Source organism: Typopeltis vanoorti, chromosome 17 (genome assembly GCF_054136105.1).
Source record: "Typopeltis vanoorti isolate ZY-2024b chromosome 17, IOZ_Tvanoo_1.0, whole genome shotgun sequence".
NCBI classification, from domain to species: domain Eukaryota; kingdom Metazoa; phylum Arthropoda; class Arachnida; order Uropygi; family Thelyphonidae; genus Typopeltis; species Typopeltis vanoorti.
Window position 1 is genome coordinate 107,988,266 of NC_143565.1, and position 21,781 is coordinate 108,010,046.

At 35.2% G+C, this 21,781-nt stretch overlaps 1 protein-coding gene across 2 annotated transcripts in view; it reads left to right on the forward strand.

Moving 5' to 3' along the window:
- The window catches only part of LOC150097753 (neurexin 1-like), a 353,871-nt gene that overhangs the window by 320,371 nt on the left and 11,719 nt on the right, over window positions 1-21,781 (forward strand). For both annotated transcript variants that reach the window (XM_090407704.1, XM_090407706.1), the window contains exons 13-16: window positions 4,365-4,484; window positions 7,889-8,067; window positions 12,854-13,025; window positions 20,566-20,816. In XM_090407704.1, the coding sequence (XP_090263830.1) occupies window positions 4,365-4,484; window positions 7,889-8,067; window positions 12,854-13,025; window positions 20,566-20,816 (722 nt within the window). The remainder of the gene's footprint in view (window positions 1-4,364; window positions 4,485-7,888; window positions 8,068-12,853; window positions 13,026-20,565; window positions 20,817-21,781) is intronic.

Sequence of the window (21,781 nt, forward strand, 5' to 3'; positions counted from 1 at the left end):
TGAAGCCCTTCATATTTTGCATTGTTGTAGTGTGAAGGGATAAGAAGTTGTGAATGGCTCATAGTGATACGCTAAAGGTGAAACGTATGAGATTTCGATCTGAATTACCAAGAAGAAGAAGAAGAATGGCCACATTGTTAGTATAAATAGAAAGAGAACTGGTCCAGTAAGGATCCAGAGTGTTGCTTGAGAAGAGAGGATTTTCGGGTATTCTGGTTGGTAGACGGACACTTTGTTCTAGACATTTGCTTACAGAAAACATACCTCGGCTTTGCTTTCAGTTTGATCATTGGAGAAAAATGGAGCGAGTTGGGTTTGTGACCATTAAATCGCCAAGGAATATGACTTTGTCGGAGGAGTAGACTCTTAGACAAGCCTGGACAGTGCTTCTCCGCATATTCTATATGGTTTATCTCCAGCCACGACGGGTTAGTGTAGAAGTGAGCGAGATTCAATGATAGCTGATCGTGAAGCCTCCTAAACAAGTTCTGTCTTATTAATTATGTGGCGGACAGTCTACGGAATTGCTTTATTTCTGCACCCTCGACGATAGGGATAAAGCTCTGGATCTCAAGGAACCAAAGAACCATCAGCTACTTTTAGATCCCGAAAAGAAGCAAGGCGGTGGTGTTTTATCGGGTGATGAAAGTTATCTACCTTCTAGCAGGTCTTATTGACATTTCCTTCGAAGAGGAACATATTTTTGACAGAAGGAACTCTCCGGGCCACATTAAAATGATTATTATTTATTAATGTATGAAATATAATGGTAATAAAGGGAACTTAGTTTCCTAGTCTGCCCACACGAACGCCTCATGGCTTTAGCAGTGAATACTACTGTGCTCAGTTTTGTATAATATTGTAAAATACTTTATGGCTCTGACTCCTAATCGCTGACGCTAGCCAATCGCCGGTCGTTTTGCTTCTCAATCTAACTTCATTTACCACAGCAAGAGAATATATAGCAGTTCAGCAGTTGATTAATACATGGCTAATATGAACCAGAACATTATAACACCTTTCTAGTAGCTTGTTGGCCTTCCTTTGGAGACTAGTCGAAAGATGGCGCCACATAATGAAAGGATTCTTTCAAGTGATTGTATGCGAGTTTGCTATTACACAGATAAATATAAGACATTTCTCAAACCACGTATTTAATTAATAGTTTGCAGTAGTAGATTATTAGTAATTAATAGATTACTCAAAAAATAGAATTACTTTTACATTTGTTTTTTTATAGTAGTTTTATGTTTGTATTATCACTCAGTCTCCAAAAGTTAGATAGGGCTAAATGGCCTCGCCTACTCCTGTATACGGGAATAAAAAGGCGTTAGCTGTTTTTTTTTTTTTATGTATACGGAAAGTTTTTTTTTTACCTTGAGTGTATTATACGTTAAAGATAAGAAGAAATTTTATACTTGGTTTTAATCCTTTTCCCAAGTAAGCAAAACAATGTTTTGTGCGTGAAATATATTCACGTCTAAGGAATGCTATGAATACTTTACATAAAATCCTATAAAAATAAACAAACTCAACTTTAAGAGCGTAGGTAGGAGTCGGGTTCATGATCAGTAAATACAATCAATACTTGAAAGAAGATAATTTAATGAAGAAAACATTCATTTTTTACAATGCCAATGGGCAACTTGGCAATGTTTTTCCTTGACCAGCTTGTCGATGTTGGCATAATGTTGGAAGTCGCTATGCGCAGAGTATTCTGGAGATGTTGGTCCGTAATCTGAGTTCTTGTCTTGGACTTCACATGTTTCATTCTGGAGAGGAAGTGCTCAATCACATAAGTATGTGCTTCCATACAAAGCGCACTTCTTCAAAGCATGCCGGCGAAGATTAGGGAATGCATCCTCAGAAATGTAGTCTTTGTAAAATGTAAGCAAAGACATTGAATAATTTTTCTCTCAAAGAAGAGTTGTTTTGGAGTTCAAGCAGCTCCATTTGTACTGAGCCTGGCATTTCGGCAGCAGTGACACTGAATGGCATTGTAAATAAATCTAAAGAAGACTGTTGGTTACGAAAATCACTAAATCTCTCTTCGAACTCACTTCTCAACAGGGCTAATTTTGTAGCGTATTCATCAAGAGACGAACAGTTGACTCAGCGAGAAGCTGAAAATGAGTTAAGTCTTTTTTTGCGCGTTGTGCCTCCCAAAGTTTGAGCTTGGCCACAAAAACTTTGATGTGATCAAACAGAGTATGCACCAGTTGATCTTTGGATTGTAGTCGCGTATTTAGGTCATTCATGCGCAACGAGATGTCGGTCACAAAGGCAAAGTCTGCCATCCACTTCGGATCGTTAAATTCCACAATCGGATTCCCCTTCGTTTGCATTAACTGCTGTATTTCGCTCCTTAAGTCAAATACTCTTTTAAGAACCTTCCCTCTGCTCAACCAACGCACATCACTATAATAAACCACATCGCCGTAATGCGCTGCGCACTCTTGGGTCAAAAACTCTTGGAATTGAAGATGATTCAATCCTCTTGCCCTAATAATGTTGACGACAGTCACAATAACTTTCATGACATTCTCAAATCCAATAGTTTTCGCGCACAAATTCTCCTGGTGGATTAAGCAGTGGTAATGGACGAAATATTTTTCTTCTAGTTCCGGTTCTTTCCATAGCAGCGCAACAAACCCTTCGTTCTTTTCCACCATAGCAGGGGCACCATCAGCTACCACATCCTCGAGGTTGGTTAAGCTGAGGTCGAAGCGATGGAGTGTTTTATTGGCGGCTTCAACAATATCAGTGCCTTTCGTCGTTCCCTTCATAGGTATGAACGCTAGCAGTTCTTTTGTCACATTGAATTGTTGATCAGTGCCATGGACAAAGATAGCCAGTTGTGCTGTATCCATCATATCTGTGCTCTCATCTAAAGCAAGTGAATATGAAGTAAATTCGGACCATCATTTTTTTTTAAGTTCCTTCAATGCCATTGGCAAGTTCTTCGACACGTCGTGCTACAGTTACCCCAGACAAACTCGGTTTTTTAAACACTTCCTTATTATTTGGGCATAGAATATCCCCAGCAGCGATGAGACACTCTTTCACAAACTGTCCGTCCAAGAGGCTTTTGATTTTTAGCAATTTTTTCAGCTATTATATAATTTACTTTGACGCACGCTTCGCTCTCTTCCCTCTGCCTTTTAAACGTACTCTGCTGGCATTTTAAATCAATTTAGAGACGGTTTACTTTGTCCACACGAAGTCGCCCTCGAAGGTGATCGAAATTGGTCTTATGCTTTCTCTCATAGTGTCGTTTTATATTGTATTCTTTTTTATACTGACACTGACTCAACAAATTAAACACACTGGTTTATCGTCGATCGGCACAAAAAATACAAATTCGTCCACTTTTCATTAAAAACCCGACAAGAATCACTTGATTTATGCTTTTCACTCGAGGAGGCCATAGTGATGGAAGGTGAACCCAAAAAATGATCCAATATGGCCGTGTAACGGTGATTATCCACTGAATATGTCTCACACTAATGAAAAACTGGCAATATAAAACCACAATAGGCTATGGCTGACACGACGAACCTGCGGACGCTTATACACGAATATCGCACTGTTCACGACTGATTGATTGACTGTGGATGAGATCCTCTTGAATTTATATGAAAATAACGAATAGATGGCTGAAGAAGCATATCTATTTAATATTTATTTTTATACGATTTTATGTAAAGAATCAAATGTACAGCTTTCCTTGTGAATCTGGAAAGCATCTTACAATTCTAAATACCGCAGTATAGCTTAGTGGCCCTTGGGCTTCATTGAAATTATTTTTTATTCAATCGCGTTTTAATGTTAAGTATTTTTTTTTTTTTCAAAATGGTCGGCGGGCCACGGCAAAGAGCTCCTCGGGCCATGCGTTGAAAACCCCTGGTCTACTTGTATATGAGATATATATGACTTCTGCATTACTTTCAACCTTGGTGTCTCCAGGGTCTGGCTCCCACTGAAGAGACCTCAATGAAGGTCAAAACCGGTCTGGGTAGTGGCCCTTTCCATTATGCATTTCATTATACACGCCCGCCCAAAAGGGGGATGTGCTTTGCATTATGGGATATATACTAAGGCAAGTGATAAGAAGTCATCAGCCTCCATATACAAGTAGCTCAGAAGTGAATATATCTCGCGCGCAAAACTTTGTTTTGCTTACTTGGGAAAAGGATTAAAAGTATAAAATTTATTGGTATCTTTAAACCAAACTTAATATGTAGAAGGAAGTCAAGTTTTCTGTGATCCTGCGCTTTTAAAAAGGATTGGAATAAAAACAAAATGTATGCTTAAATATTTTTTTACATTGATATTTTTCTAGTAGCATTTTTTCTCTCTTCTAGGTCCAATTACAAAGTGCAGCAACAGCGCATGCGCTAACCATGGGATTTGTGTGCAGATGTGGAACAGCTATACTTGTGACTGTGATATGACTTCATTCTCGGGACCAATTTGTGCCGACGGTAAGTTAAATACTTTGGAAGGAATGGGAATTTCTTTCTACGAAACAGTTTCATGATTACAGGATCAGATGAGATGCAATCTAAATTACAGCTTTTATTCTTCTTCCACTTCCTCCTCCTTAACAGATGGCATTTCGCGTGTTATTCAGTCTAAATATTGATATTCAAGAAAAATCGAAGCAAGTTGGAACCTAATCTCATCTCAGTTTATGGGCACGAGATAGGTGTGCTATTTAATGTCAATCTCCTTGCAAACCGGCGTAATCATTTAGCATAAGAAGAAAAGGAGGCAGGTGTAATAACGCTTTCGTAAAAGACACAAACATTGTTTAATTTTGTCGGAGAAGATGATTATGGGGAATACAAGAACGGGAAACTATCGAGTTGTTTATATCGGTACTCTTAAGCAACTAAATAATTTCATCTGTTAAAAGTTTTGGAAACAATGACAACAAAAGAGAACGATCTTAATGACAATTGTCTTGAAAGTATTCAGAGAAAGATCAGAAGGATTCAGAGATGTTAACACAGTGCAGGACATTAGAATGCTTCAATTTTTATCTGCTTATTTATTTTTATTTTTAATTTGCATAAACGACTTTTAGTTTGGGAATTAATTTTGTTGCAGTTAACAATTTAAACATTGTTTTGTTAACTAAGCAAAGACAAATAAAATTGTTTGCACTTAAAATCAAACTTTTGAAGTTTATGAACGGAACTTTGCTTTTTTTGTTGTTGTTAATGTTTAGCAGCAGCGGTTATAAAATACCCGGCTTAACTAAAAAAGTCAATCTTCTGAATAGGAAACTGATGGATTTAACCTTTTTTTATATAAAAAAATAAAAGTGCTTGCTAAGTGCCTGTTGATGGGCAAGAGGGGTCTACTTTTCAGTGAAGTTATTTATGTAAACCGCCTATTAGCAACCATGATAGAATAAATATACTATATACTATGCAAAAAAAGTAAATATTCAACTTATAGTCCTTATAAGGACTGGCTTAAAGGGGCGAAGCAAGAATGCTTTTCATCTTCCCCGTTATCTCTAGAGGACAGTGTAGGGATAAGGTGTTATTGAGCTATTAAAGCTCTGATCATGGCAGGAGGGTAACAGCAATAGCCGAGCCTCAGTTAGAACTTCATTAGCTAAAGCATTGCCATTCATTACCCTCCAAGGGTATTGGATTGAATGAATCAACCACCACATCTCCATCCTAAATATTCATTCAACTTTCAGAATAAAAGTTATTATAAAAAAATATATTAGTTATTAATTTTGGTGTTTAGTGAATTTTCTCTAAAACCTAAGATATATCGAAAATAAATGCATATATTTAATACGTCAAGTAGAAAAATATAAATGCAACGTTAAAATAAATATATAAACGCAAAATTCGCAACTATGTAAGTGTCCAACCACAGTAGTTTCTAGAATTTAGTTTATTTATGTTTCGCAAATGTAAACTCAGATGACGTACATGGATATGAAGCAGAATTAAGAACCTATGGACATATGCTCCAATTAAATACTGAAAACTCAAGGATCCCAGATTGGGAACGGAACATTTTGAAACTCATATACCTTTAGTAAACTTTGCCGTGTTGTGTTTTGCTAAATTTGAAGAAAAACCCTGCCTGCCTTCATGAGACCTGATAGTTCATCTTCATCTCAATAACACTTATAAAAGTTCTTCACGTCCTACGAACCTAGGTCTATCTAGCCGGACAGCATTGTCTTTACCAAACAGCTAGATGCTCTCTCTACACAGATAGAAACGATGATTGCATTTGGAATGCAGGTAACAGCTAGTGTCTCCACTGCTGAATAAAATATGAAAAATACATTACGAATTCATATTTAAATTGTATATTCTCAAAATTTCATAACATTACATGTCCAAGAGAGAGAGAGAGAGAGAGAGAGAGAGAGAGAAGGGAAATACTTGTCGATATTCTCTGGCTACCACTTTTTGTAGCGTACGAAAATCGTTACCATGGCAACTTTGTGTGGTATATACCCTCTATCCAAAAAGAAACCGAACTTTTCGAAAATAGAAGAAACTAGTGGCACCACCTGTTGTATTTTTTTCAACCTTCATTAGTGTTGTGTCAACTGTTTTTGACATTTGTTTCATTAGAAACCGAGTTATAGTGCCAAGAGTGACAGTGTGTTTTGACGAACGGTCGATAAATGAGTTTCAAACAGAGAGCTGCGATTGTGTTAAACTTGGTAAAAGTTTTACCGAAACTCATCAATGCTTTAAAAAGCATATGGTGATGAATGTTTATCCCGTACTCAAGTTTACGAGTGGTTTAAGCGATTTCGAAGTGGTCGTGAGACGCTTCAGGACGACGAAAAGCAGGGTCGTCCAAAAACTGGACTAAGCGAAGTTAACATCCAAAAAGTGCGTGATTTCTTCAAAGAAAACCCGAAATCGTCCGTCAGATTGATTGAAGATGAATTGGGGATTCCAAAATCAGCTGTGCACAACATTTTGACCGAGAGTTTGGGCCTTCGTAAATTGAATTCGCGATTTGTTCCCCACAAGTTGACCGACGACCAAAGAATGTATCGAATTGAACACAGCAAGGACCTCATTAAAACTAAGGACTCAAGCTTCCTTGAAACGATCGTTGTTGGTGACGAAACGTGGTGTTTTGAGTATGAGCCCGAAACAAAGCGCCAGAGTGCTGAGTGGAGACCACCAGAAGAGGGGCATCCGAAAAAAAGTCGCTTGGAGAAGTCAAAAGTAAAGGTTGATTTGTTTCTACGTTTCCAAGGGCATTATCCACAAAGAATTCTTTCCGCCTGGCCAAACGGTCAATGGCGAGTTTTATCTCGAAGTTTTGAAGCGATTGATAGCGAGAATTCGTCGCGTACGGCATAAATATCGTGACGACTGACCGTGAGTCAAAACACACTGTCACTCTTGGCACTATAACTCGGCATCTAATGGAACAAATATCATAAACAGTTGACACAACACTAATGAAGGTTGTCGCTTTCGAAAACAAAAAGATACAACAGGTGGCGACAGTAGTTTCTTCTATTTTCGAAAAGTTCGGTTTCGTTTTGGACAGAGGGTGTATATCTCTTGTAATCCTTGAGAAACTCTTTGAACGTAGACATTTAACAATTCCTAAAAAATATCAAATCAAAACAGCCAAATAAAGAAAGACTAATAATGATAATGATGATTCTCCGTGTATGCTGGTTTGTTTTCTTCCTTGGATATAAATGAGTCCATCATTGCTTACGTTAATTTGCGAGAATTAGTATGGAGACGAGTTGTACATACTGCAGTTTAAATGTTACACACTCTTGTGATTAATAATAGAACACACTTTGCGTTCTCGTAAATGCAAGTTAATCCATTCTAACACGACATTTCTTTATTATTTGCAGAGAGCATCGCCTATGAATTTGGGCCAGGAACTGGGGTAATCACTTTTGTTTATCCTCAAGACAAACGACCCGACACCAAGACGGACCTGCTTGCCGTTGGGTTTATTACGATGGCAGATAACGCTGTGTTAGTAAGGATAGATAGTGGCACTAGTAACGATTACATGGAGCTGGAAATTGTAAGTATTCATTAGGGTTGTTTCACTGTAAATTATGCAGTAAGAGGTCGTTGAAAAATTTCCATTCTAAATTTACAAAACAGGAGATCTTGAATGATATCTGAGTATGACTTTGGACGTGCCTGTTTTCAAAGTTTTTCCATTTTGAAATCTTCTTTTTTTTTTTGCTGAATATGAACGTAGATATATTGCTGTAGAATAGGTGATCGTATTAATAGGAATTGCCATGCATGTGATTTTTTGTCCTGTTTGTATTCTTCAGTAGATTGTAATACAATAAGATCCAAGTAGTGATTGTCCCATCTTCAAAACAACAAAACACTATAATCAAATACATTTCATACCATTATTACTAGCTGGAATTACTCAGTTATTTTTTTATTTATTTTGTCATTTAAATAAGCAATGGTCTGATGGTCTCGACAAATTAATGTGTTTTCACTTCAATTTAACGAGTAAATGAGTATTCATCATGAAGGCATTTTTTTCGAGAACGTTGTGAACTCGTTAAAACTGACATATAAAATTCAGTCTAATTTTCTAAATTTACTTTCTCAGATTTTGAGACAGATCAAAAATAAAATATATTTTTCTATCATTTAGAAAGAGGTACTTTTATTCTTTCAATTACTAATTTTATGGAGAAAAAAAATCTAGAGTACGATTTTGAAACTGTAAAGACATTGCTATACAGTAAGCAACATTTTTCAGTTTGATTTTTTTGGTTCCTGTTGCTGATGAAAGTATAAAAATATAAATAGAGAGTGATAATATTACCTAGAATAATGTTGATGAGGGAAAAACATCAGCAGGATGGAAGTAGCAGAGATGAGAATGCTTAGGTGGATGTGCAGTGTGACCAGAAAGGATCGTCTGAGAAATGACTATGTCAGGGGAACAGTGAAAGTTACGAACTTAGGAGCGAAAATACAGGAGGCAAGGTTGAGATGGTTTGGTCATGTGATGAGGAGGGAGGACGAATATGTGGGAATAAGGGTCATGCAGATGGATGTGCAAGGAAGGCGGAAGCGTGGGCGGCCAAAGAAGAGATGGAGGGAGCTGGTAGAAGAGGACTTGAAGATGAAGAACTTGGATGTGGTGACAGCCCAAGACAGGAAGGTGTGGAGGAGACTCATAACAAACAGTGACCCCACTTAAGTGGGAGAAGCTGCAGAAGAAGAAAAGAAAAGAATAAAAGATAATATTACCTAGAATAACTTGTATTCTTGGTAATCACAGTTTTTACTGCTTTGCACAATCTTGGTGCATCCAGTTTTTTTTTAATAATATGATTGTAGATCAATGTTTAAAACGAAAGTGTGAACAAGAATTTTGCCAGGATCAAAGAAAGCTAAACATTTCATTTGGATATATCGGCTTCGTTCAGGGCATTCCACTCAATAGGTTGGTTTCTACTCGTAGAAGCTCTTGCATTTTAATATTTCTTTCGTTTAATAATCATTTTTGGAGCAAGTATGGGTTCACATAACTATTTGCGTCTTTTTGTTGTTAAAATTTGTTTAAATATCGCTTTCGTTGTGAATTCCTGTATTACAAACGTCATTTTAAAGATTCTCGGTATTTGGCTCGGTGGGAAGTTTTATTTCAGCCGTATATTAGGCAAGTGGGTTGGTTAAAAAGCGACTGACGTAATCATCACAATCCAAATAAAATCTCGGGTTTGTTAAATGTTTCACCTTATTTCGGAGTGGTGATGATTTCAAATATGCCTTAAGTTCAACTGCTAATGTCACACCTGCAGAAATACCCCGTGGTTATAAATGTGACAATAATCTCCAACTAAACAATTGCTACCACACCCATTCTACTGCAGTTGTTGTGAATATCTTTCAGGATTCACCTCAGTGCGTCTATGACATGTTTATGAATCATTTTGCGCTCTTCCCATATAATTATTTGCGCTTTTGCAAATGCTCGCTTTATCTGTTTTTTTGCGTTAACAATTTTGTTCCCATTTCGGTATAGAACAAATGGTGCCTTTAGGGAAGAGCGAACTCCTCCTGCGTATATATTTACCATTTTAGCAAATGTTATCAAAAGCAATTTTAGATTTTTTTCTTATTTTAGCCAATAAAGAATTGAGAATAATTGTTTTTCCTCTGTCAATAAATGCAAGGAAAAAAAACCCTAATCATCAACTAACCATAGCTCAATATCTGTTGGATAATTGTTCCAAACTCAATATATACGTGTTTTACTGTTCATTAAATTTCTATATGAGGAATATCTTTTCAGTCGATACTCTTTGTCAATACTATATGACAAAGATGTTCTACCGTTTCGGCAACGCCTCTTAGACTAAAAGATATGAATCAAAGGTCGCTCAGTTCTTCATGTCGGACAAGTAAAAGTAACTATACTACTCCTGGTTGAGATTTTTTTTTTTTTTTTTGAGATTCGTGGGCACAAAGAATCATTGAAGAATATTTGAAGATTAATTACCTTCTATGCTGCAATAATTTTAATTATATTAAAGTGCATATTTATCTTACTGACAGTCATTGAAGAACGTATTTTACGCTAGTTTAACAAATGAGGAATTGAAGCCTTTGAACATGAAAGAAACCGGAACAAATAAGGAGCCTACATAGTCTTATCTAAAGTGAAAATAACACCTACTGTGCATTGTGCTCAAATTGCCTCAGTCATTGCGTTTTTTTATTACTCTGAACGTTTGACATTTATTCTTAGCAATAAAATTTGCTTTACAAAACCCGTCGCATTAAGAAAGAACGGAAAATCGATTCATTTCGAAGAAATGACATGGAATCGGAAATGGTTTATCTCAGTAATTCAAAGTGCCTCAACACGAAAATTAGAACTTTATTTTCCCCTCCAAGTAGGTGTAGACGCGCCTTGCAGAAAGGAATGGGGGAGGGGATTGTATTTGGGGATTCCAAACTGGTGAATACAAATTTCGTAGTCCAGACTACTATGTTAGCTAGCCTAAGACGCCGATTACCATCTTTCTTAAAATTTCCGATGAAAATTACACATTGAATTATTTTTACACATTGAAAAATAATTAGCTTGATCGTAACAGGCCACTAAGCCATAAACTGAAAGTCGATTGTATCCCTATAGCATAAATCAATAATGAATGCTAATGAATATTATGCGATGCGAGAGAAAGCATATTCCAGTCTTTCTCTTCCCTCAACCAGCATGTATTAAGCTATTCGTACGATTCTTCTTTTATTCTTCGCTTTATCCAAACTTCTTTAGCTTAAAGAAGTTTGGATAAACTGCAGGCACTAAAATTGTGCTTTCAACATTTTTTTTTTAAAATTACAAATTAATTTTTAAATATTTAAGATTTTTTAAATGTAAAAAAAATATTTTATTTTATATTATATATATTTATATTAAAATATGTTTATTTCATATATATAAATTATAAAATGCAATTAATATCGACAATTGTTATATTTCTAATATTTATATTTTATTTACTGTATATAAATATTTCATAATTATTGGTTACAAATAATATTTATTATTTATTAATGAAGGTCATTATATATATCATCAATATTAATTAATGTAAATATTATAAATATTAATATAACAGAATATATAGAAATTATATATACGACTTGAAATCTTATTGTGTTGAATTATCGTAGTTTTGTACATTTCTCGAGGATACAAACCGAGAAACAATGATGCTGATGATGAAACATGATGATGAAAAAAAAAAAAAAAGAGAGGATATATCCAATTAGAAAACACAGGAAGATAGCCAAAGGTTTCTTGTGGAGATAATTTGCATTGTTTGGTGTCACCTTTCCCCTCTGCTTACAAGAGTTTGGTCTATGGAGTTGGGTTAGTTTCTTTTCTCTATTAGTGCCACAGATTTTGTAGATGAAACTGTCATAATAAAAGGAAGGCATATCACTAAGGCCTTTATACTAAATAACTTCTGTGAAAATGTCAAAAAATAGGAGGGGGCAGGTTTGTTATTTTGAATCACTGTCAAAGCGACGAAGTTTATGAGGGCAACGTATAATGCCTGATTGTGTATGTATTCGTCTGGATAGTTTGACTGTTGTGTGGGATGGAAAATCAAGTTTTTTTCTTCAGGGAAAAATCTCTGTCATCCTCGTATGAGACTGAATAATTCGCCTTCAGATGAAAAAAAAATCCATATAAAGATTCTTTTCGTTTTATACTGGATTGGAATCCAGGTCTTTCGAACTAACTGACATTGTTGCTACCGATTGAGCTAGGTTATAATGTCAAAAGAAATATTCGCTTTCCATAGTATTTATCCAAATCCAAAAGATATTTCCCTAGATCTGCTGGCACATGATCCATACTGGTGATCATTGATTAGACAGAACGATTTCAGATAGCGCAAAGAAAAGCTTAATAATTTTCTTTATTTCAGAAAGGATTAGGAAAAAATGCACTTATTAACAGTTAGAAGATTTATGTCCCTTTTTTGAGAGGCTTGGACAGTCTGTAAATTAGTTTATTAAAATACTAAGTTAATTTTAACTGAAAACTAAGCTAATAAACTGAAAACTAGAGCAATAAAACACATCAAATATTCTGCGATATATATATTTTTTCCTTTTAATTATGCCATTATTTTCAATACGTGAAAATAAAATACATCATATGCACGTGTCTAGAATAATTCTCAAACAATCTTACTTCTAAGCCGGTGTTACCTCCGGGCTAAATGCAAACATGAGACAAACTAAGATCAAGAATAATGCGTGTAACTTTGTATAACGCAAATTAATTTATTTTTATATAGGTCGATGGTAACGTCTTCATGGTTTATAACATGGGAACAGAAGATCATCCGATTGGAGAACATAGTGTCCATGTGAATGATGGACAGTATCATGTTATTCGATTTACTCGCTCTGGTCCTAATTCAACCATCCAAGTGGATGATCACAATGTTCGTACAAAACATCCAAAAGGTAAGATTATTCCTTCTGAGTTTAATTAGTGTGTTAGAAACAGTTTTCACATAGTGTCGTTTTGAGGAAGAAAGTTATTAAAAAAATAACTTTCTTCACTATCAAAAATCACTACAACATGCAAGAGTAGTTAAGCCTACTCTTGCATATTGCAATGAATGTTGTATCAAATGTATTGTAATAATGCATTCTCATTTGTTCTAGGTTTTCAGGTATTATATCGAGTTTCCACGGATAAAAATAATCCTTCCTTTTGTCTCGACTGAGGTTATTTTTCTAAACCTTATTCCATACTACTTCCCAATTAAGTTTAACCATTTTTTTTTTTGTATAGTGAAACCTAGTTAAAATTTATTTGAATCAATCGCCTATTCACATGCTCACAGATGACTTCTTTCTATTCTATTCTATTCTACATCCGCAGACGAGTACCTCGGTAGGCACACTCGCATGGATGACTCTACATTTGCTCTTTGGATGGAAACACTAGGATTCGAAGTGCAACATTATATAAAGACTTTTTTTTTTCGATCATGGTGAGCTAGCCACTTTCATGTGAAATTTGAACAGTTTTCTGTCCCGGAAATTTGGGTGTTTCATCTACGAAAATAAAGAAATGAATAAAAAAAGACCAGAAGAACACATACAATAAACAGGTATATCCATTCTTCATAATACGTTTTCATCCATAAGTGGAAATGCTCTCAACCATGCAGGAAAGACATTATCTTACTCCTGTCTTTTGAGAGAGGATGAGCATTTCACAAATACAGAATTTAGCATTGTGGTAGTTACTTTCACTCAGATCTTGGTGTTCCATTTTTGAGAAAATAGAGCCCAGTTACTCAACCTTCAATCTCTTTAATTACTAATAGCATGGAAAGATTTAATCTATCTGTAATCTCACATACTTCAGCAATATGGTATTATGTTATGTTTAAATTAGGCTTCTGTCCCCATTTCTTATACTAATCTTTTTTTTTCTTCGCTCTTTGGCCAAATGTATTAAAGAAGGATAAATGACTGCAAACATTTTTGTTTCAAGGCTTGGAAAAAAACCCGATCCGAAACCAAATGTTCTTGAACAGATTCCTTGCTGATGTTTAAATTTCATCAATTCCTTCTCAGGTTTCGTGGAACAATATCAAATTATCAAATAAGAGATATTAAAATTAAATACACTTCACTAAAAAAACTCTTAAAAGCGTATTTTAAAAAATGGTCAGATGTGAAGGAATAGCTCCACATCTGGCACAACCACATTTCAACTATAGCTTTCTTCAGAAAGCTATAACTGAAATGTGGTTCTTCACATTACTTCACATCTTCATAGCTACTAACTCTATACAAAGCCAAAATCCATCCAGCCGTGGAATATCGCTCCCATATTTGGAGTAAATCACCAAAATCCTTTCTAAGATTTCTCGACTGTAACTAGAAGACGGCAGTCCGGCTAATTAATGATACCTCTCTTTCACACACCCACTTCAATGCCTCTCTCACAGACGTTCAGTTTCTGCCTTGTGCCTCTTCTACAGATACTTTCATGGACAGTGCTCTGCTGAATTGGCTACTATTATTCTTCCACTCTCTTACGAAATCATTAAAACAAGAGCCACTGCTAACCAACACCCTTTTACAGTCCATCTTAAAACTCACTGAATCAACTTCACTACCTCTTCTTTTATTCCATCTACTTCTGTCCTTTGGAACAGTATCCCACTCTTCCTTCTAAAAAGATTACAATCCTTAGCTGTTCAAGCAAAATGTGAACAGATTCCTTTTTTCTTCTTGCCCACACACACACACACACGGCATTAATGCACTATAGGTCTTGTGGCCTTTCGTCGGTGGATCAGATATAAAAATGAAAATTATATATGACACTATTAATTTATTCTTCATTAGAGAAAAGCAATCTCGCCAACTCTATGAAAGAATTCACTTCGATATACATCCTATTCCACCATTCCTGCAGCTGTATACTTTCTTTCTTCTTTTCCGATTTCTACTCCAGCCGTATACATCCTCCTTTTCTTCCACTTCCCTGCAGTCATGTACTCTTCATCAATATTTTCTTCTGTTTCTTCCATTTTTTTCTGTGGTCATATTCATTTATATATCTACACAGTTCTGAAATTGTTTCAGGCTTCAATGCTTTTTCTGCTATTCATAAATAGGTCATCCAAGATGCATTAAAATGATGGAATCGTTACATACAACAAAAAAAAAATAAAAATAAATAAAAATAAAATAACCCGTAGACATTAATTTCTCTACAAACATTTTGCTCTGAATATTATTTTATTAGTCCCCCCTAGTAGTATTTTGCTATAGAATAAACGTTTTGAACTTGAGCTATTCTTCCAACTATCATTTCTTTGCATTTTTACGGTTTAAACAAGAAAATATAATTTTTATTTTTTAAAAAAAAAACCGGTTAGAACAAGATGGTCTCCTCTGCTTTCGGATATCCCAACTCCATTTTCTCTTTTTCCATCTTGTGGTTAAATCTGAATGCTTATTGGCCAAAACCTGTTGACAGTAGATACGACCTTTTTCATTAAATAGAACCACTCTCCTTTATTTTCTAATTTATATTTTGCATTTTAATCTTATTACATTGACTGTTTTACTGGATCATTATAATCAAACGTTACATTGATGAAATATTTAACTTCATGAAACTCGGCTTTTTCATTTATTAAATTGAGCAACAAAGCGCACTCATTGAACAGACGCAATAACACACCGGCCTCGTAGCTTTAGTTGCTTTCGATGTAATTCCAAAAAAAAAAAAAAAAAAAGAAAAAAAGTCAACTCAATAACGTATTTCTTCCCAGTTCTTAATTCCCTTCTTCTTATATTATTTCCTTATTAAGATGGGAACACGACATTTTGCTTGTCAGACTTTATCCATTCTATACTGAAACTGTATGAGCTCTCCAAAATCTTCTGCTAGTTTCCGGTACCTTCATCTTAATCCCTCTGCAAATTTCATCATTTCTTTTGAATAAATTTGATCTAATCCATCAGCAAGTTATGGGAATCCGTTCATAGATTGTGTGGTCCATTTTCTCTAAGATGATTAATCCTTTCAGAAGCTGTATTTGGCAAGATTCTAGGGGAAACTGAATCATCCTCAGGATAAGCAACAGTCATTCGTAGACACGTTTTCTTCAAGTACATCAAAAAAGTTTGTTACATTGCGACTATTTGTTTCTCCTCTAGCTGGCTATGATATAATGGAGGTTCTTTTAGATCTTTCTCCATAAGTTACTTCAAAACAACATGATCTTTTATTCTGTCAGAAAATTAACAAAGCAGACCTGATCAATAGCAGCTGTTCAATGCTAATGACGAATGCTACGGAAGGTTATCGGTCTCCAATTTATATTTCCCCGCTGCCATTTAATGAATCGAACATCCTTGTTATCTTATTGTTCCATTTATCGTCATCTTCTCTCTCTCTCTCTCTCTCTCTCTCTCTCTCTCTCTCTCTCTCTCTCTCAAATAGCTTTAATAAAAACGTTCAATTTATTATGCTTGCATCAGGTTTCTGATTAGAGAATGCTGAAAAGTACAGATCTCATTTCGTATGAGAAATAATTGAAGGAAAGATAAATTTGTTAAAATTTCACTAACACGTGCAACATTATCATTAGAACTACGAGATAAGTTTTATGGATAAAACATACCTTATCATTTCATCCTTTATCTATCCGTCAAGCAATTGCAGTTTTATTCTTTAAATATTTCAAGTAATTACTATAAGACTAGGCATTTTAATAGATAATTCTGAGCATGAACTTCTCTCGCTTGCATCTCATGATTTGACTAGATTTACATTTATATATATATATATATATATATATATATATATATATAGGTGTGTATGTGCGTTCACTCTCAGTAGTAAGCTGTTGGGAAGGACACTTTGTTTTCTACATGCACTATTGCATATAACGCGTATATTACAGATACGCTGTGATTAACAGCAGTTATTTACAGTCTATTTATACTACATAATTTTGTCTTTATTGATTGTATTACAATTAATATATATTTATATTTATAAATATATATTATAATATAATATATATTTATAATATACTAAAAACTTAATTTATTAGTATCTTATAAATTTACTCTTCTTTCTTTTTCCTTTTTTATTAGGCCTAGTGGCCTATTACGGAGCTGTCGTAAGCCCTTCCAAACCATACCCATGCCGAGGATGAGGTGGTTAGCCCTATGGCTCCTTGTGTGTCTTATGTCTGTAGATGTGTGTTCAGGGGGCCGATTAGTCTGTTGTGGGGAAGAAAAAACCCCTACCTCCTCATGAGACTGGCTAACTCACCTTTAGTTGTAAGAGACCGGATAAAGGTTCCTGACGTCACTGACGGCAATCGAATCTAGGTCTTTCCGACCAAAGGGCTTCGTTTATACCGACTGAGCTATGGAGGCTACTTTAAAATATTCTTGTAGTAGAAAAAAAAACGCAAAATAGCTTTATGAATTCTGTCAGGACAATATACGCAGATGAAGTTACGTCTGACAGAAGACTGACCTCTAGCAACTTTTCTGACGCCGCTGGGGTGCTTTTAACAGAGCCCTTCGGAAAAGCGACAAGGTTATTGCTTGAGATCGTCCAGTTCATTAATTTCTTAAATGTGATGAAAGACTTTATCTCAATATGGAATATTAAGAAAAACTATTTCATGAAAAAAAAAAGAAAAGAAAAGAAAATGAAAGATAAATTTAATAATTAATATATACTAATGCATGCATAATTTATTTATTTAATTTAGCACGCTTCATTGAATGAAAATCAATTTTTTTCATAAAAAAAATAGAATAATACTTTTGGGTGAGTCATTTTTTTTTTCATATAGATCACACGCCCCTCGAAATGATAATGTCATTTTAAAGAATTTGAAATCTGTATAGATAATGTCTTATTTTCTCATTTCTAGTTGGGAAGTGAGAAAATAAACTAGAAACTGAAAAATCACCAGGGCTTGATTTTTCAGTTTCTGTAGAGCTAGCCTTGGCAGATTCCTTGCTCGTTCTGTTAATTAACGCAAGGTGGTTGTTTTTATATGTTTTATGCAGTCTACGAATATAGTTTTAATAACAACCTTCCTTCTATCATTATAAATTACAGCAGTTTTTGTAAGGTAATGACTTTGAGTTCTTCCAAATAACTGAATGCACCATGGCAAGTTCTGTATGAGTATTTCAGCAGAGAGAGAGAGAGAGAGAGAGAGAGAGAGAGAGAGAATGCACTTTAAAATAATTCTCTATTTAAATTCTCAATTAAATTGCTCATTTGATTTCACTTGAAATATAATTATTAGCCTTCAGAAATAGTTTTACTACGAGTTGCTACCGGTGTGGTTTGCGTTCCCCTGATATTTCTTTATCTAGTAATAAATGATTGCCAGTCTGGATGGACAAGTGGATAGTGTATTCACTCTCCAACCAATAGGTCTGAACCACGGTGGCATGGATGTTTGTGAAAAATTTTAGGCAATCGACCAATAAAGCAGGGTGGTATGAGATTCTACCATTCTGCTTATTAGTGAAGTGGCTTGAAAATTTTCTATGTTTGGTCTCTAGAGCAGAGTTTCCGGATTATAATCCTTAGCCCACCATGATACTAATATATCATAGGTTTACAGTTTTTCTTGGGTGGAATTAACATAAAAAATTCTGTGGCCGTGGTTCATACTCCTACATTATGAATACTTTCATATCTGTGATTTCAATTTTAAGTTTTCTTGAATCCATTTTTTTAATATTCTTTTTTTTTACTACTTCAGAACTGAGTTCACTGTTGACTTAAAGTGAGGACTATTTAACTTAATCTTTCTTTTTAGCCACTACTGACCAATTCGACAACTTTCTCTCAAAACTAAAGTACTTCTCAGCCACTTCAGATAATCGCCAACAAATCAGGGCCGATCTTATTATTGGCGATGGGAATGAGCTACTAGTCTTGATGTTTGCAAGTCTCCAAATAACTTGAAGACTTGCAAACATCAATGTCACAAGTGGCATTTGAATCCGTAACCTGTTAGTTGACGAACAGAGAAGCTAACCAAGTTAACTTAGCTCACTAAAAGTGAATTTAATCATTAAACTGCACTTAGGTGTAATCTCTTAATTTCTTCAGTAATCTCACATCTAATGAAGTTAATTCATTAACCGTATTCATCTTAGTTGATTAAGTGTTGATAATATGCCCTTCATTTATTCAATTATCGTTTACTTTGGTAACATTACAAATCTAGTAAATCGAGGGATTTCTCAATTTGTATTTCGTTGTGTTCCTCCATCTTTCTATCTGTTTACAGTCACAATTATAATCGTTTATGTAACATTTATGTCAGCGTTTATGAGTTTCGCTAGCACGTTTCTTTGCTGAAGAATTTAAGGCAATGTGCTTAAGTTTGCAGTTTGTGAAAAAAAATAACCCACAGTTCAATCGACCTTGACCTCCGAGCTGGAGAGAACAGTTACTTGTCCTCTCCCTGTGACAGAAACGAAGAGACCTTCACTACCCGTTGCTATGGCAGCTAGGGGTAACTGAACAACGCCAATGAACTAACTCATATTCCAGCAAAGAAATTATATATAATACTATCAACTCTTCAGTAGTTCACGCAAGCACATCTACTCACAAACATAAAACAGACAACGATGTATCTGATGAGTATCTATAAAGACCTGCCTCTCACTACTGAAGAGTTGATACTCGAGTATTTAATTTCAAAATAAAGATAGCTGGTTATTCAACTATGAGTTAACGTTATAGTTTAAGATCTGTAGTAGTTTGCTGGCAATTATACACAACTTTAGCATGCATTTAAGTCTTTAACAGTTAATTCTGTTTAACGGAATTTTTCTGAGACAAACTCCTACGATCTCAGCTAACCTAGAGGGGAAAAAAAATTCTCCAAAACGTTCTCTGTAATAATTTTTGATTTTTATTTCAAGAATAATTTCAATGTTTTAAGGTATTTTCACTGTGCAAAGTTAGAGAGAAAGAGAGAGAGAGAGAAAGATTGTGTGTGTGTGCGTGTCTGCGCGCGCGCGGGGGCGAGGGCGAGCGCGTTGGGGGAGGGGGGGTTATATCCACAGAAAGACATGCGCGTGCATTAGCTGCCAGATCCCTCTGTTTGCTCTCTGTCAAAATTCAGATTTTGTCGTTCAAAAGTTCCAACTTTTAAACAACAAAATCGGAAGGTAAAGATTACAAGATGTTGCAGTTGTTATTTGGGATTGCGGCCGATGCAACTTAGACAATGAGGCTTGTTTAGCATCTGTTAACTATGTGCATTCTTCTGGCTGGTCTACCAGTTTTGAGTGATGAAAAACCGGAGTTTCCGAAAGGGGAGAAATCCTGCAACCTCCGTATGAGCATGATATAAGTAAAGGATAATATCATATTATGGAACTGCTTTAAAATATAGTCTAACTTAATATGTACTAAAAAAGGAAATAATGTGTATTTCCTCTTTTTTTCATCTTCTCTTAGGAAGGCAGTTAACAGTTTTCAACAGCCACTCGAAAATTCAGGTAGGAGGTAAGAAAAATCCCATTAGAGGCGCTATTGAAAGGCCTTTCCAAGGGATCATTTCTGGATTTGTCTTCAACGGTCATCGCATTTTGGACATGGCAGCAGAGGATGATCCTCGAGTAACCGTAGAGGGAGACGTAGAGCTTCTGATGTCCCTACCGTACAGTCTTCAACAACGAAGTGTACCTCCCCATAACGAGATGCAGCAGGTAACATCATTAAATAAATAAATAAAATCTTTTGAACTTGAGCATGCCATAATGCGTGATATGTTAAGTGATTTTAAGATCGCACAAAAGAATACGAAACCACAAATATACTAAAAAATCTATTAAGGCTCTTTTTATTCGTGTTGAAATTGCATTCTTTGCCTGTAAATGCAACTGCAATATATTTATGATTCATAACTTCTTTTTTTTTTTTAATCCAGAAGCTAATTCGTGATGTGACGTACTCAATTAATATTTAAACTAGAAATGCCAGTCAGTTTTGTGATAGAGTGAGTTAGTGTACAACATCTTGTTATTCAAGCCACGTAACTTGACAACTAACTGTGTACCTTTTGTAACGACTTCAAGAAAGAGATGTAAAGAACGAACAAGATAATTTATCACAGAATTATGTTCCCATTGCCAAGGACCGTACGCAAAAAATCCCACAATTGTGGCACGCAAATGGTTCAACACATGAAAATGAGGTTGAAAATGACGTTTCGACAATACATTCCCAAATTCGTTGTTCTTTTCACAGTTCAAGATATATATATATATATATATATATATATATAAACTCAAAAGAATTACGTGAAACGTTCTTATTAGCATTGCTTGGAGAGTGCCCGACAAAACCTCAGCAATTTATTTTTACCACAACTACAAGGGCCAGTAGAATAGATGGCGCTTTCGCGTGACACTAACACGATCTGATGACCAAAGTTTTTCTCCGAAAAAAACAAAAACAAAAAAAAACACTATTCAGGCTTTTGTGTTTTATTTCTTCATTGTCGAAACTACAAAGAACATGTAGCATTTCGTGTAGCTCCGAGAATTCAGTTAAAACGTAACTCTATTTCGACTTTCAGATTTCAATTGCAACTCGGAACACTTATATTAGTTTAAACAATAAAACAACAAAAAGAATTCCTTTAACGTATAAACATTAGGCTTCAATTATC